This window comes from Tenrec ecaudatus, chromosome 1 (genome assembly GCF_050624435.1).
Source record: "Tenrec ecaudatus isolate mTenEca1 chromosome 1, mTenEca1.hap1, whole genome shotgun sequence".
Taxonomy (NCBI): domain Eukaryota; kingdom Metazoa; phylum Chordata; class Mammalia; order Afrosoricida; family Tenrecidae; genus Tenrec; species Tenrec ecaudatus.
Window position 1 is genome coordinate 55,690,157 of NC_134530.1, and position 15,712 is coordinate 55,705,868.

The 15,712-nt window shown below is 57.5% G+C and overlaps 2 protein-coding genes across 5 annotated transcripts; both read left to right on the forward strand.

The window, feature by feature from the left end:
- Positions 1 to 4,451: 4,451 nt before the first annotated feature.
- CCDC28B (coiled-coil domain containing 28B) lies at positions 4,452 to 9,427 on the forward strand. Of its 4 annotated transcripts, none has more exons than XM_075538898.1 (6): positions 4,452 to 4,744; positions 6,328 to 6,497; positions 7,874 to 8,040; positions 8,142 to 8,353; positions 8,552 to 8,574; positions 9,239 to 9,427. In XM_075538898.1, exons 1-6 carry the CDS (start codon positions 4,628 to 4,630, stop codon positions 9,291 to 9,293), a joined length of 744 nt encoding a protein of 247 aa, XP_075395013.1. In that variant the 5' UTR covers positions 4,452 to 4,627; the 3' UTR covers positions 9,294 to 9,427. The 4 variants fall into 4 exon arrangements, with proteins under 4 accessions (XP_075395013.1, XP_075395021.1, XP_075395036.1 ...); XM_075538906.1 differs by having other exon boundaries at positions 4,456 to 4,744; positions 8,157 to 8,353; XM_075538921.1 differs by lacking the exon at positions 4,452 to 4,744 and adding an exon at positions 4,921 to 5,300.
- A 306-nt stretch (positions 9,428 to 9,733) lies between these two features.
- IQCC (IQ motif containing C) lies at positions 9,734 to 12,087 on the forward strand. The gene is made up of 5 exons (XM_075553522.1): positions 9,734 to 9,803; positions 10,177 to 10,320; positions 10,513 to 10,732; positions 10,899 to 11,008; positions 11,128 to 12,087. Exons 1-5 carry the CDS (start codon positions 9,762 to 9,764, stop codon positions 11,902 to 11,904), a joined length of 1,293 nt encoding a protein of 430 aa, XP_075409637.1. The 5' UTR covers positions 9,734 to 9,761; the 3' UTR covers positions 11,905 to 12,087.
- Positions 12,088 to 15,712: the final 3,625 nt, after the last annotated feature.

Here is a 15,712-nt window from a genome sequence, read left to right on the forward strand (position 1 = left end):
GCAACTGAGAGGGTACCAGTTGTCCTGCCCTTGAGTGTTGCCTGCTAATCCCTGTGGGTCAGCCTGTGCTGTGTCGAGACCCACCTGCCATCCGTGACAGACCCTGCTCTCCTGTGGACAAGGATTCCTAAGATTATTCCCTTTCCTCTGAAATCCATGTTTGAAGTTGTTCCTATTCTAGCCCCTGTACCCGGCTGACGGGCAAGAACTGCCTTCCTCAATGGGTTCAGGGGGCTGGGAGGTAGACTGAAGCACCTAGCTGCCCCTTGAGAAGAGCAGAAATGCCTGAGGGCCCATGTAATTCATTGCCTGCCGGACTTAAGCTACCTCTTTGAAGCCCAGGGTTTGGGCTGTCTGACCCAGTGTGGTTAGCAGCCCTCTGAGACCAGACCTGGCCACTGTGGAGCCAGCCACAGCGGATAGGCAGGCTTCCAGGTCTAGTACGTGGGTCCCATGCAAGCATCTCTACTCTCAGCACTAGCCACAGATTTCTAGGCCTCGAGCCGTCAGTGAGGGTCCCCTCTTCCTCTCCATTGACCAAATCTCACCAATCACTATGGCTGGTCCACATGCTCTGCTTTTCAAAGGTGGCCCTGGGCCGGATGCAAGGGGGTGACCTCCAAGGACCAGGGGCTTCCTTACTGGGCAGTACGTAACTGCATGTGACCTCTTTTGGGACCATGAGCCAATTTGCATAGGGTTCTTCATCAGTTTTTCTCCAAGGGACCATAGCCAAGGCCTCTTACCAGGACCTTGCCCTGCAGGGACCCTGGGCGCAGCAGAATCAGGTGTCAGCGGCACATCTTCCATGAGGTATTGGGCCTGGGCTCAGGCACTGTGTGCAAGAATGTGATTTCTGTAAGATGGTTATGTCCCTCCACTTCAGTTGTGGGCTGACCACAAGGCCAGTGGGCTGCGCTAGTGTCTACTGGGGGGCAGCCTGGGCCTGCTGTTCTGTCTGCCTCGCACAGCACAGAGGTGGTCATGCAGGGACAGCCAGCCACCTGCCTGCGCCTGGGGAGCTGCCCTTTGCCCATAACTCATGTCCTCACCTGGCTGCCCAGACTTGTTTGACACTGCAGACAGCAGTCCCCTCCTCTTCGCCTATTGGTGTTCACAACAGCCAGAGGTTTGGTTTCGATGTACTTTAAACCACATTAAATAGTCTGTTGCCTTACTCATCCGCTCCTTCCATGGTCACTTGCAGACAGACCATGGCCGTGTCCTGTGCCTCCCAACAACACAGCTTGTCCTCCCCTCCTACCACTGGTTTGAGGAGTCCTTGACAGACATCCAGGGACCATGGGGATTGCTTTCTGTAAAAACTTGCCCTGCCCACAGGCCTATGAGGAAAACAAGTTCTTACACAGAATGGCAACGCTCACTGGGAGCCTTGGTTGGGGCTGGCTACACAAAGCTGCTCTCCCAGACAAGTGGAACCAAGCTCGCGAGTCCTTCCTGAATTTTAGGCTCATTGGTGTGTAATCTCTATACCATACTATTCAACAGTTCAGTCATAGCAACAAGAGTTGTGCAATCGTTACCACACTCCATTTCAGAACATTTTCTGCTTTCCTTCCCGTCTTATTGGGGCTCTCCCGCTCCCAGGATGGCCATACGTCACTTGGAGCCATCGCGTGTGCGTGTGCTACCCGTCTTGTGCTCGTTCGTTCCTCAGCCCCCGTACCAGGAAACCACCAACCTGTTACTGTCTGTGTGCACTCAGTATACCAAAACACATTTAAAAAGCAAACGATCTCAATTGGGGTGGGGGAGTGTAACGGGAAGCCGATGTCAGAGAGCCCAGGAAGGTGGTCTATCCATGGGGAGTGACTGGCTTTGTTACGGGAGCACATTGTCGCGATGACGGTGGAGTTCGGTTAAAATGTAGCCTCTGATTGGAACTACTACTTGACCCAGTTAAAAGTTGCTTCAGTTTTAAAAAGTTAAAGGAAAATGCGTGTGGATTGACCCTTAGGTGAATCCTGGACATAGACCTGTGAATAGCCTGGTATTATGCAGAGTGCGCTGGAAAGTGGATTATGGAAGATGTAGTTAGATGAAATTTATCACATTATTTGATCTCCCATAAGTTCTTTGTAATATTTCCCTTGTTTTTGAGGGTGTTTTATTGGGAGTCAACACCATGCCATAGTTCAGTCACATCAAGCAGTGTTTACAATTGCTACCACAGTCAATTTCCTAACACTTTATCCTTCCTGGACTCCCTGCAAAAGGATTTGGGGCTTCTACCGTCGTCCATAGCCTGCAAACCTGGAGTTCACTGGTTTAAGTGCTGGTACTATTCCCTCCTCCAGAGTTGGCTTTCAGTATTTATAGTCGTTGGATCACGCAGGCTGGTGGGCTGCTTCCATGCGGACTGGATATCTCACTAGGTGGCTGCTTGTTGGAAGACAAGCTTTAGGCCCCAGATGTTATTCTTCACCACTTTGTGTTGCATACATGTCATTTCTCCCTGAGGGCAAGTATTCAGCAGGTTACAAAGGCTAATGTTTTTATATGTGCAAGCCCCAAGTTCATTCATCTATGATATGTCTCTGGTCCACTTTCGGCCGGCTATCGAGTTTCATTCCGGCTCGTGGCAGCCCCATAGCACACACTAGGACTCCTTAAGCTGTAGTCTTCGCAGGAGGGAATAGCCTCCCCCCTCTCCTGGGCAGCGAGCGGGTGTGAACCTCGGCTGCAGAACCCCTGCCCCTGAGGAGTAGAAATATGGCAAATTCGGAGTGGAAGCCGCTCACCTGTGGAGGTAGGTTTGACGGGGGAGTGGGGGTTAGAGAATATGGGCCTTTGTGCTGGGTTAGGGGATTTGTGTTTGGTACGGCAGGGAAACTGCTCGGTATTTGAACATATTGGTCAAGTTCACAAGGGAAGTGGATGAAAAGCAGGGAGACCAGTTGGAACTGAACCGTGGCATCTCAGATGAAGACACAGACACCACTGCTGCCAGGGGTTGTCAGTCACAGCTTCCTTAGACACTGGACATGCCCACACATGGGGTGCCCAGGGATGTACCTCTGGGTGCCCTTCCAGGGCCACATTCCTTGGGTGCTTCTGCAGAACTGACTTACATAGTCCAGGGTGCCAGTCTGTCTGGCAGTGAGAGCTAAGCCTCCTGTGCAGACACCTGACTGATGGCCACACTCTTGTCTCAGTGGGGCCTGAGTCAGCCTGGCACAAAGGATGGTACTTGAATGTCTAGCCAAGTGTGTAGGTGGCCAAGATGCCCTTCCCTGCAGGCTTCATGGGCAGCCATGGAATGGACTGGTCCTGACAATTGGTCCCAGTGGAGCCACCTGCTCGCCTCCCCTTCTCACCAGTGGTCTCAAGGAGGATGGAAGTTCCGCGGTGCTGCCACACTAGCACCAACGCCAGAGTGCCAAGCAAGGTGTCTCATAGTCACTTCCGGCTGCTGGCCTCCAGAGAGTACCTGAGGGTGGGGACTGCAGCGATGATCCTAGCCTGTCCACCACCTTGCTGAGGGGTCTGTGGTGCAGCTCCCACCCATCCCACTGCCTGTTCAAAAAGTCCTCAGTGTACACCCCTCTTCTGCAGCCGCTGGGAAGGAGCCCTGGGCAGGTACCTAAGAAAGCAGTCATTTGCCCCCACCTCACCACCGCCCAGGCTCAGGCCCCCAGAGCCACTTGCTCCCAGTGGCAGGGGAGGTGGCTGGTGGCTTTGCACACTGCCCATGAGTAGTTACCTGAGACAGCCAAGGATGAGCCTCACTCCTGTGGCATCAGGTGCTGCTCTGGGGACCTGAGCTGATTGGCTCTGCCAGGTCTTTAAATAGCTGCCCTGTTGATCTGGCCAGAGGCACTCAGCTTCCAATGCTCCTCCTGGCCTCTGGGGTCAGGCACCAGGGGACCTGGGCCTTCCCTCTGATCTGGTGCTCCTTGGCCCGTGGGCCGTCCTCCAGGCCTGAGGTGGGGAGGGGTAGCATAAAGACTGGCCTGTGGCACTGCCACTTCACCAGAGAATAAGCCTCCTGCAACTTTCCTATGCAGGAGAGTGCTGTCCACAAAAGACAGCCACACGTTGAAGGCAGCCGCTCCTGGGTCAGGGCTGGGGCTCCCAGGCCCTTGGAGCAGTTTCCAGCGCCACACCGGCCACCCAGCTTCCTGCTGCCTCCCACCTGGGGAAAATTTCCTCGGACCAGTCTAGCTTTCTGGGCACCAGCTGAGACCAGGGAGCTCTGAGTAAAAGGCTCCAGTAAAGAGTTACAGTTCTCTGAATTATGGGTCGGAATTGCCTCGATGACAGTGAGCTCGATGTTTACTGTAAAATCGGGGTGACCGTGCATCTCCCATTCAGGGTGGTAGGAGGATTAAGCATACTCGAAGGGACTTGCTATTCAAAAGATGGTGTTTCCCTCTTCTCTCCCCCCCCTGTTTTTCTCCCCCCTCCCCCGTCCTCCCCTTTTCTCTCTCCTGCCCTGACACAGCCACCATTTTGTAACGGAGCTTCTTTCTCCAAACCGATGGCAAAGTGACGCTTCCCTCGGTGGGGATTCACAGTTGGGAGAGGAGGAGGAGCTGGGAAAGCTGGGGCCGCTCCTGCCCCGCTACTCCATCCCCGGTTCTAAAGAAGGCCACGTTCCCTTTAAATGCAAATTACCTCCCGCTCGCTGGGCTCCAGCGGCCCGGGGTTCCCGAGGGGAGCGCGGAGGGCGGGAGGGAGGAACCTGCAAGCGGGCCGCTTCGCTCCGGACTCCAGCGTCCAGGTCAGTTGTCCCGGAGAGGGTGGGGACGGGACGACGCGGGCTTGATGCTCTGGTTCCGATCCAGCTCCCGCGCTGAGCCGCCCATTTGACACCTGGTTCGAGCTTGAGTGGGAGAGGAACCCCGGGTCTTCCCCAGACACTTCTGGGGCGCTGGGGCACCTGCTCCAGTTTTCCTGTATCGAGCCCCAAATTGGGTCAAGCAGCGGCAGAGAGGGTTGATACTGGCTCCTGTCACCTTCCACCACACCCCACACCCACCCAGTGCCAGCCAGCCGTCAGTTTAAATGCCACTCCCCAACGCCACCCTCCCAGACCGCAGTCTCAGGCTAGATGGCACCGCCAGGGAGGAGGTGGACCCCAGCAGACAGGAGTCTCACGGGGCAGTCCGCAGCCGGGCAGTGCCAGCCACAGGCCTAGCCATTGTGGGAAGACAAGGCAGCCAGCCGAGACCCTCCCTAAAGTCCACCCTGGCAGCCGCTGCCGCGCACGGTGAGGGGAGGACAGAGCTGCTGGAAGCCATCCTGTCCCGGGCAACTTCTGGGAGTGGCCCGTGTGTGTAAGTTGGAGGTCTGAACCCAGGCGGCCTTGGGGACAGCACGGAGATGAGACTGAGTCACTTTCTGGCTTCTCTGGCCGCCAGCTCGGAGGTCATTTCCCCCACACTCACCCCAGCCTCCCCCCAGTGCAAAGGCTTCTACCTCCACTCATCTCCCCGTGGCCACAGCTTGAGGCTGGGCGCCCAGGAGTCCTCAGCAGACCTGGTCACTTGCCCTGCCATTGCTGCTGGGGTGGGGAAGCCTGGCCTGCCTGCGGGGCCGCTGACATCACTCACCCACTCACCGCACATCTCCCAGCTCAGCCATCTTCAGATTAGGCATGCCTTAGCAACTTAGCCAGTATGATGTTATAAATAGCCAAATGGTCCAGGCAGAACAAAGGCTTCCCACCGAGGGGTTCCGCAGAAGCCCAGGGGGGACGAAGTTGATAAAAGCAATAGGCTCCTTTAGACAACCCCCCATCCTCAGCTGGGCACTTACCAGCTCCATGCCACCCTGTCTCCCTGCCAACCCCACCCTCTTGACCCAACCTGAAGCAGTAGCTGTGGGATAACGGCTTCTGGCAGGACTTGGGCTTCCCGTTAAGGCTAGCGGGCAGGAGGGGCCCTGGGCTGGGCCAGGTTGTTGCTGTTGAGTGGGTTCCGACTCAGCTACCCTATGTATTGAACAGACCCCACCCGGACCCCAGGCCATCCTCACAATTGATATGTGAGCTCATTGCCCCAGCCACTGCGTCCATCCACACACTGCTCCTCGGCTTTCCCAAGCATGAAGTCCTTCTCCAGGACAGCTCTCCTGATAACCTCTCCAAAAAGGTGGGGCAGGAAGTTTCTTCAAAGGCATCTGGAGGACCCCAGAAGCAGGCTGGCATCTGACCCTGCCTCCATGGGATCCCGAGGGAACTGAGGCCCTGAGAGTTGTGAGGGGACAGTTAGATGTGTCCGGGGTCCTCCTTAGCAGCCCTCAAGATTGCCAGGCGAAGGGCTGAGTTGAGCCCCTGTCTCAATGGGGCTGTCTCTCTCTCAGGACCCAATGGAGGACAAGAAGAAGAAGCGCAGTCCCAAGCCCTGCCTGACCCAACCAGCCCAGGCCCCCGGCCCATTACGCAGGGTCCCTGTGCCCACCAGCCACAGTGGCTCCTTGGCCCTGGGACTCCCTCACCTGCCATCTCCCAAGCAGCGGGCCAAATTCAAGAGGTGAGTATAGAAGTGAAGGAGGGACCCCAGGCCCCTACAAAGGCCTGAGAGGTGGAAGGCCAGGAGAGATAGCAATCGTCAGTTAGAGTTGACACCTTCCCTGGGTGGCTGCCAGCTGGAAGCAGGTCCCAGGGAACCAGTCCCTGTCCTACAGTCCGAGACTGCATGAGGAGGCCCTTCAGAGAAAGAAGGGAGAGCAGCTTCAGAGGCCATTGGACAGGCAAGGGAAGGAAGCCTGTTCCAGACCCGAGAGGCCCACCTGTCACGAGTAGGGAGGAGGGAGAGGACTACCGAGGCTCCGGAACCACAGGCTTCCATGACCCTGGAGTGTCGGGGGTCAGGACATGGGGAGGGGAAGCCTAGCTGCCCCATTTGAGTTCCCGGGTGAAGTTTTTTGTGTTCAGTCATTAGGAATTTGCATCCAGCACTGTAAGGTGCCCGTGTTTGTTTTCCACTAAAGACAGTGCGTGGTTTGTCTCCAAATACAACCCCTGGGTTGCCCTGTGGCTTTGCGCACTGCCGGCCCCAGAGGTCTGTCTGGGGATGACGGGCAGTGGGGAGGAGCTGACTGCAACCCAACCAGGAGTGGGAGGCTAGGCCTGGCTGGAGAGGCCAGCCCAGGTTGAAAGGACCTTCGCGGTATCCAGAGGGCAGCAGAAAGCTCAAAGCAGCAGTTCAATAGAAGGGGGGAGCAAGGAGAGATGTTTGGAGGGTGACAGACAGTTAAGCACCTAGCTGCGAACCAAAAGTCTGTAGTTCGAATCCACAGGAGGCCCTATGGGAGAAAAGACCCAGCAATCTTGTCTTCAAAACCCTACAAGGTGATTCTACTCAACTCTGTCTCAGGAGTGGGAACCAAGCCAACGGGGCCCACAATAACAAATAGACTCTAATTAGGCAGTGCGCAGAGTGTGACTCATTTCTGCCAGTGTCCCAATTGTGTGCCTTCCTCATTACATGGCACACTTAGAGCTTCTTGCTTTATCTATGAGAACAGAGAGGCAGGGAGTGTCTGGGCACTATGCACATCTCAGATTCAACTCCAAAACTTGATTTTGGAGAGAATAGACTACTTACAGGATTTCTGTGGAGCCCTGGTGCTGTAGTTATGCATTGGACAGCTAACCTCGAGGTCAGCAGTTCAAAACCACCAGCTTCTGGCTGTGCTGGGAGGGTCATCCGCAGACAGAGACGGATTTAGATTTCATACCGTCCCCTCTCCCTCCCTCTACGCAAGCTGGCGCCAGTGCAGGGCCAGAGCACGCTTCCACTTCCACTGCTGGGGCTGGGGACTGGGCATGAGTGCCTCGGCAGATGGCTTGAAAGACCTGGGGCTGCCCCCAGCCTGTGATGATGGCCATGCCCACCCCATTCAGGGTAGGCAAGGAGAAATGCCGCCCCATGCTGGCTGGAGCTGGGGGCGGCTCCGCAGGCACCCCCCTGCAGCACTCTTTCCTGACCGAAGTGACGGACGTGTATGAGATGGAGGGGGGGCTGCTGAACCTGCTCAATGACTTCCACTCAGGCCGCCTGCAAGCCTTTGGTGAGTCCTGGGACTGGGACTAGAGGGTCTTCAGGAGGGCTGGGGGGCGGGTTTCTGGGGTGTGGCGGGGCTAGGGTCCCAAGCCCACTCTCAGGGCTCAGGCCAGGGTTGTCCAGGGAAGGAATGCTCCTTCGAGCAGCTGGAGCATGTGCGGGAGATGCAGGAGAAGCTGGCCCGGCTGCACTTCAGCCTGGACGTGTGTGGGGAGGAGGACGAAGAGGAGGAGGAGGAGGAGGACGGAGCCACCCAGGGGCTTCCGGAGGAGCAGAAGAAGACCATGGCTGACCGCAACCTGGACCAGCTGCTCAGCAATGTGGGTCAGGGCTGGGGGCTTGCGGTCCTGAGGGACAGGGGCGGGGAGAGGCACGTGCTTCCAGGGCGACTCCTGGCCCCTGGGGGAGCAGGTGATGCATGACACCTAAGGCTTTGGGGCCCTCCGTCCCCTCTAGATCATGGCCCCAGAGCGCCTGCTGCCCCCCTAACAGAAGCCTCCCTTTCTCTCTGTTGGCAGCTGGAAGACCTTAGCAATTCCATGTATCCTTTCCCAGGGAGCGGGCCGTCTCCGAGCCACCTTCACATCGCTGGAGTGCTAACTTACATCCACACCCTTCTGTGCCCGGTGGTACGCATGGGCACAGACTGTTGAGGAGTACAGAAGGAATTTCCCGAGTATTAGGGAGTAGGTCATTGCACGGAATATGTTCTTTAACACGAAAACTGAAATCTTTGCAAATTCGTTAGTTGGCATTAATCCATGGCAAAGCTTGCCAAGTGCCCTCAGCATAGAACAATTCCTTTTTTTTATTAATCATTTTATTAGGGGCTCATACAGTTCTTATCACAATCCATACATACATCAATTGTATAAAGCACTTTTGTACATTCATTGCCTCATCATTCTCAAAACATTTGCTCTCCAAGCCCCTGGCATCGGCTCCTCAGACCAATTCTTTTGACTAGTTTTAGACTACTTTGCCTTCCAGTCCTTAGTCCATCGCTCAGGCACACAGCCCAGCACGCATGCGTGTGCACGCACACATGTTTGGTAGCTCAGGGGCTGGGGCGCCCAACACACGCACACGCAGATACACACTCGTTTGATGGGGGGGAGGGGTTCTGGGGAAACAGCTGCTAGCGCAGGATGCAAAGGTGCAGGTGGGTAGGAGCCAAGGCCGGTCCCCATCCTTGACTGGCACAGACAGAAGTTGCACCTGGCCGAGAACGCGGAACCCGAGGAGCAGTCCGCTGCATAGACAGACGTGGGGCCCAGGCCCAGCTTCCCCTTTCCATGCGCTCCAAACTGTGACTTTCTGCCCGCGAGTCAGCGGCCCCCAGGTGCTATAATTATAGGGAGGGGGCACGGGACGGTATTAAACTCAAAGCAAGCGAGCGACCCGTGGCCTCCTGTCTCCTCTCTTTGCGCCTCTGCGTGGCGGCAGCGTCGATGGATGGCCCCAGCCTCCGCGGGGATGCCCCTCTGCACCCCACTTTGCGTGGGAAAGTCCCGCTCGGTAGGGCTGGCAGCCCGGGGTGCGGCTCTGGGGTGGACTCCGGAGGCAAGGCCAGGGAGCCTCTAGAAGCCGCGTACGCTCCAGGCTTGCCATTGGAGGGCGGTTGCCGCGGAGACGCGCGCAGCTCCCCCAGGCGACGCAGCGGCGCGGGCTGATGACGCACTGCGCAGGCGCCGGGCGGGGGCGGGGCGCCGGGCCGTTGTCGCCCGGATGGAGCCCGAGCAGTCGTTTCGGAAGCTGTCGGCTCTGCAGGTGCGGGGTGGAGAGGGCGGGGGCACCCGATTTCCCCTCAGGAGATCCCAGACTGGGACCTTCGAGCGGTGCAGCCCCCTACCCGCGTGCCAACCTCCGGAGATGCGGGAAAAAAAACAAAAACCCCACACACCGCCCCGAAGGATACTGGGGCCCCGGACGCTCTCACCCCGCCCCCCCGCAGCCCCTGCGGGCATCAGAGAAGTGGCAGGACGGGCCTTAAAGCCAAGTGGGGAGCCAGGCCCAGCACGGTGACACTTCTTCCCCCGTGGCCGGGAGCTCCCTTGCAGCACCCAGCGTGACCAGGCCAGGAGAAAGCCTCAGGATGGCCCCTGCAGTGACCGGGGCTCCTTTCCCCCTCCCTCTCCACTAGGCCCGCGTCCGGGGTTTCTTGACCAGGCGCCAGTTCCGGAGCCTGCGCGCGGAGTATGAGGCGACTGTCCGGGAGATCGAGGGTGACCTGAGCACGGTGCAGTGGACTGAGGGCTGCATTCCCAGGCCCCAGTTTCTCCCAGAGGTAATACACTCCCCAGGGGAAAGGGAAGGCTGGGCAAGGGAACAGTGGAGCCCACCGTTCTTGCTTTTAAAGCCTCCTAGAAGATGCAACACCCTCACTGCGAGCACCCAACCCTTGTCCACCGCACGCTGCTGCCCGGATACATGGAGCACAGGCCCGGAATCTCACTCTTCTCTAACCGATTTGTCACAGGTAAAATGCTGTCACACCTGGAAAGCAGGGGAGAGGGTGTTACACCCAGAGAGGAGCCACTTTCCATGTAAAGAAGAGGTGACGCTGAAGACGTCAGAAGGGAGCGCAGCCAACACAGGAACTGTCCTCTGTCGGGAAGTCTGCCCCCAGCTCCCAGCTGAGCAGACTGAGAAACCTGGCAGAGAGGACGGTGGAGACTCACCAGGGGCGGGGAGCTCAGGTACCTGCCTCTCTGCCTCAGCTTCCTCACCCCCTTTCCTCCCTCTTCTTGGTTTGGGGCAACACAAGGTAGACAAGAGAGGGTGCCGGGCCTGTAAGGCTAGGACAGTGCCCAGTATTGACCCCTCAAGGCTGGCTTCTTCCTTCCCTCCCTTCCTCCCCCTCAGAAGCCACGGATCCAGGACTTCCCTGTAGCCGAATTGAGCTCCAGCACCTCCATAGCCACTTGGCCATGGAACTACTGTGGCTGCAACAGGCCATCACTAGCCGGAAGGAGGTAGGCCCGGGCTGAGAGCCCTCCCTGCCCACTCAGGGCCAAGGGGATGGGAGGAGGGAGGCTTGCTGCTACACCCAAGCAGGCGGGCCTGGTGTGGTCTCTTTCCTCTCTCCTGACAGTACCTCATTCTCAAACAAACCCTGAGCTCGCAAGAGGAAGACCAGCACAGAGATGGGCTTTGTGTGTGTCCAGGCCATGCGGAACAGGCCTCTGAGAGGGCTCCTCCACTGGAGGGCCAGTCCTATGGGGACAGGACCACCGGAGAGCTAGACCATGGGGATAACTCCTGCTGGAAGGGCAAGTCACAACCCCACAGATCCCCAGATAAAACCACCATGGGGGCTGAGCGCAGGGCACGGTGCCAGGGGAAGGCTGGACACCAGTTGCCCACACCATCAGATCATCATCAGACCATGGGAGGAGACAAGCTCACCAAAGAGCCAAGCCACAGAGAACAGGCCTCTAGAGGGCCCTGCCAGCAGCTGATGAAACACCTGGAGGACCAGATCCCCCGAGGTCTCCAGCCCAGGGGCCACTGTTCAGAAAAAGCCAGGGGACAGCTGCTTGAACTCTCTGGGGACCCGGGGAATAAGAACATGTCTCCCAGAGGTCCTGGGTGCCAGAAGTCTGGTGGCCAGAGAGCTGGACCAGGAGCGTCAGACCTCCCGAAGGACGACGTCTTCTGGGATGGGACCCTGGCCGGGGCAGCACATGGCGGCCAGGATCTCTGCAAGACAAAACCACCCAAGGGCCAGACCTCCAGTGATAGAACTTCCACAGATGGACCCTCCAGGGTGTCTAGCCACGAAGGATGGACAAACCAGAAGACTATGCCGTGGAAATCAAGGTCACCTGAGTACCTGTCAGCCACAGGAGAGGACCACTGGAGAGGCTAGGCCCCGGGGAACGGGGAGGACCAGGTTCCAGGGGATGCTATGAAGGTGTGACCAGTGAGACAGGACCTCCTCCTTGCCCCTGGCCGCTGGTTGCTAGTGGTCCAAGAGGAGCTGGAGTCAAGGTGGGATGAGGAGAGAGGGTGGGGGGCCTGACAGAAAATAAAGCTTTTTCTTACACGCTGAGCCTGCTTGCTACCCTCCTGCCTCTGGATCTTCCTGGGTATGTCCTGCTGCCAGGAGGCACCACCCCGAGCCTGCTGAGAGCAGGGGCCAGGTGCACACTTGGTCATCCTCCTCAGGGAAGTGGCCCGCAAGCCCAGTGTTGGCCTGGAAATATGCACACACACACACACAGCCCCTATGTTGGAACATCTGTGGAAGTGTGACCTGCCTGCTGCTCTCTCATTCTGACTGTGCTGCATGCAGAGTGAGCGTGCCTGCCTGCTGTTCTCGGATGATCTGAGCACCCTCCTGGCTGAGGTTGCTCACGGTACAGGTTAAGCAGGCTAGATGTGGATGACACCCTGAGTGTAGATGGGTGCTGCAGCCCGAGGTTCTCCCTGCCTTCTGATGAGGGAGCCGGCCTCCACCTTTGCCTGGCACCTCTCCCAGCCCTGCTTTGTTCCCAGGCAACAGCCCTGCGTCTCTGTGAACATGGAAACCAATGGGGAGTAGTGTACAAGGGGGAACCGTTTCCCAGGCTGCCGGCTGCCAGTGACCCAGTACTGGGTGAGGTGACGACGTCAGCCATGCAGGACCCACTGGCTGAGTGTTCCCTATGCCACCCTTTCGCACCCACCAGGTGGCTGACGGCAGGGCAGGGCCGCAGAATGGAGGGCTGTATGTGGTTCGAGCTTCCGGCAGTGAGCTGGGGCTGGTCAGCTGGCGAGGGAGTCAGCTGGCAGCAGTCCCTCAGTGTGCCCCCATGCATTCTTCATGTTCTCCCAAACAAACCCCTTGACGGCGGGGGTTTTATCCCAGTCCTTAGGGGAAACGAAGAGAGCGAGGTTAAGTAACCTGCTAAAGGGGACACAGTAGCTGAGCCTTGCACAACCAGTCGGTCTCAGGTGGTTATGCCCACCACATCTTGTGAGAATATCATCTTCTGGGGTGAACCTCCTTTTCCCCAAAGTTTTGTTGGACTGGGTACCCTGCCACTGTCACCAAATACTGGAGGCTTCCCCCCCTCCCCCCGCTTTACTTATGCATCCATCCCGTGCTCTCCTGCCGAGCAGCCCTGGGGGGTAGTGGTCATGTGTTCAGTTGCTAACTGCAGGGTCAGAAGTTCGAAACCACCAACCACTTCACAGGAGAAAGAAGAGGCTTTCTACTCCCCCAAAGAGTTGCAGTCTTGGAGACCCTAGGTCAACACGGACGCCCTGCCTAGGAGTTTGGGCGCTCTCCTTAGAAGAGAGCCATAGGGCCTCCCAGCAGGGTAGGGCTGGCTCTCAAGGGGAGAGAAGAATCTGCGTATTTGAGCTTCAACTCCAGCCAGGCCTCCAAGCTCTCCCTGTAGCGAAGAGAGGAAGGAGGGGAAGGTGTCGAAGGTAGAGTGACTTCGCGTCTGGGCTGTCAGTCCCTGTGTGCTCTTGGGAAAGTGACTTCTGAGGCTCCGAGCAAAGGGAGATAAGCCTTACCCGTCTCCGGACGGAGGGCAGCCTCGGGGTAGACAACGCTGCGGGAACTCGTTTCTCCCGAGTCTTGGGAATGGTGGTGTGTGCCTGACATGCAGCAGGTTTGAGAGCTAGCATGTTGCCAGCTTGAGGCGGCCGGCTGTGCCAATGGGCAGGGAGCCCTGCTGAGCTGAGCCCCAGCCCCACACTGGCAGCTACCAGCCTGGCCTGTCACCCAACTCTTCTTGCAGCTAGTAGCCCCCTGGGGAGAAGGTTCTAGGCAAGAAGCCCCCCAGTGTGTCCTGGGAGGCTGTGTCCCATGCCCCTCTGGAAGCAGCTCTTGCCCTTTTTGGATACCAGGGTCAAGACCCTGGATGGTATGATTGGCTTCTCCACAGAGCAAAGCCAGTGATGCTTGTATGTATTGTATGTCAACCCCCCCCCTGCCCCCCGCTGCCTGCCATCGAGGCCATGCTGACCCGAGCCACTCCTGGGGGGCTTTCGAGAGTGTTTGCAGAAAGCCCAGTCTCTCTCCTGCGGAGCTGCTGTTGGTTTCGAACTGCCAATGCTGCGGAGAACAGCGCGATACATCCCCACTACATCCCCAGGGCTCCATGTGTTGTATCTAGAAAGAGATTTCTATCAAGCAAGGCTCCCACAGCTCATCAGGCTTAGGACTTAGGGAAGCTGATGAACCAGGAAGCAGGCTGGTGGATGGAGAGATCGGCCAAATGAACCCACCACTAGTAGTCTGCTGACAGCACCTGGGATCCGCAGGCAACTCAAAAGATCAAGGAACCAGACGCAAGGTCCAGCTCCAGCAGAAGACAAAGGACCAAAGGTAGTTCCATCCTGCTCGGCCTCTCTCACATGAAAGGCTATGACACCAAGAGAGCAGCCGCTGCCGAGCAATGGACAAGGGGTGAGCTGCGCCCCCGCCCCCCTCACCCAGGGGTGACTCCTTGACGGAATCCACCATCCCACTAGCCCTTGTACCTTTCACTCTACTTCCGGGCCATGGCCTCCAAAGAAAGCCACAGCTGTGAGACACAGGGAAGAGAGATGATCCCACCATCGTGACCCAGTTCTACCTGACAAATCCGGCTAGATGAGAGAGAGCACGTGCACTGTACGATAAGAGCTGGAAACACAGGGAATCCAGGGCAGATAAACCCCTCAGGACCAATAATGAGGGGAAAGGGAAGGTGGGGGGAGGAAGGGGCAAATGATCACAATGATCTACATATTATGCCCTTCCTGGGGGAGGGACAATATAAAGTGGGTGAAGGGAGCTATCGGTTAGTGTAAGACATAAAAAAGAACCTGATAAATTATCAAGGGTTCTTGGGGGGGGGGGAATGAGGAGCTGATAGCAAGGGCTCAAGTAGAAAGAAAATGCTTTAAAAATGATGATGGCAACAAATATAAAAACATGCTTGACACATGGATGGATGGATTGTGATTAGAGCTGGGTGAGCCCCCAATAAAATTATTTTAAAAACAAACAGTCATGACTAGGGAGGAACAAGTGCCCTTTGGTCACCTCATGTGTCCTCTCCTCCCCATCCTCACGGTCCGGCCCCTTTTCCCTTCACTACACTCCCAGACTGATCCCCTCCTACCCAGAGGCCCCCATTTCTGCTGACCTGGGGGCTCACCTCCTGGGACTCACCCCCCATGTGATGGGGCCCTTGCACGGTGGCTCGGGCAGGTGGCCCTGCTATTCCAGTGGGTGCTGGTGTCAGGAAGCAGGGGTCTGTGGGAGTGAGACCAAGAAGCCGAGGACAGCTTTGCTCCAGGAGCCCCTGGTCACTGTCAGGATTACATGGTGGGTGAGATGGACCAAAGCAGGGTCCTCAAGCCAGGCCCTGCTCCCCTGACATTCTGGGAGGCTTGCGGCTCCTCTTACCACACTGCTGTTTTTCCAGCCTGAAGCTGTCCCAGGCTGCCTGTGAGAACTGGGACACAGTGGTGAAGCGCTTGACCACGAAAGCCACGCTGCAGAGCATGGCTGTGAGCCAGTCAGGGAGTGGGGAGGTCCCAAGTCCCCACGGGGAGCGCTCCTGGTGGCCCAGCCTGGGCCAGGGCAGAGCCTAGCTGACTGGCCCTGAGGCGCCAATGGCCAGATGCCTCGGTCTGCCAAATATTACGAGGCAGGTTGCCCACCAGCCCTTGTCCCACTCCCCTCACTCTCC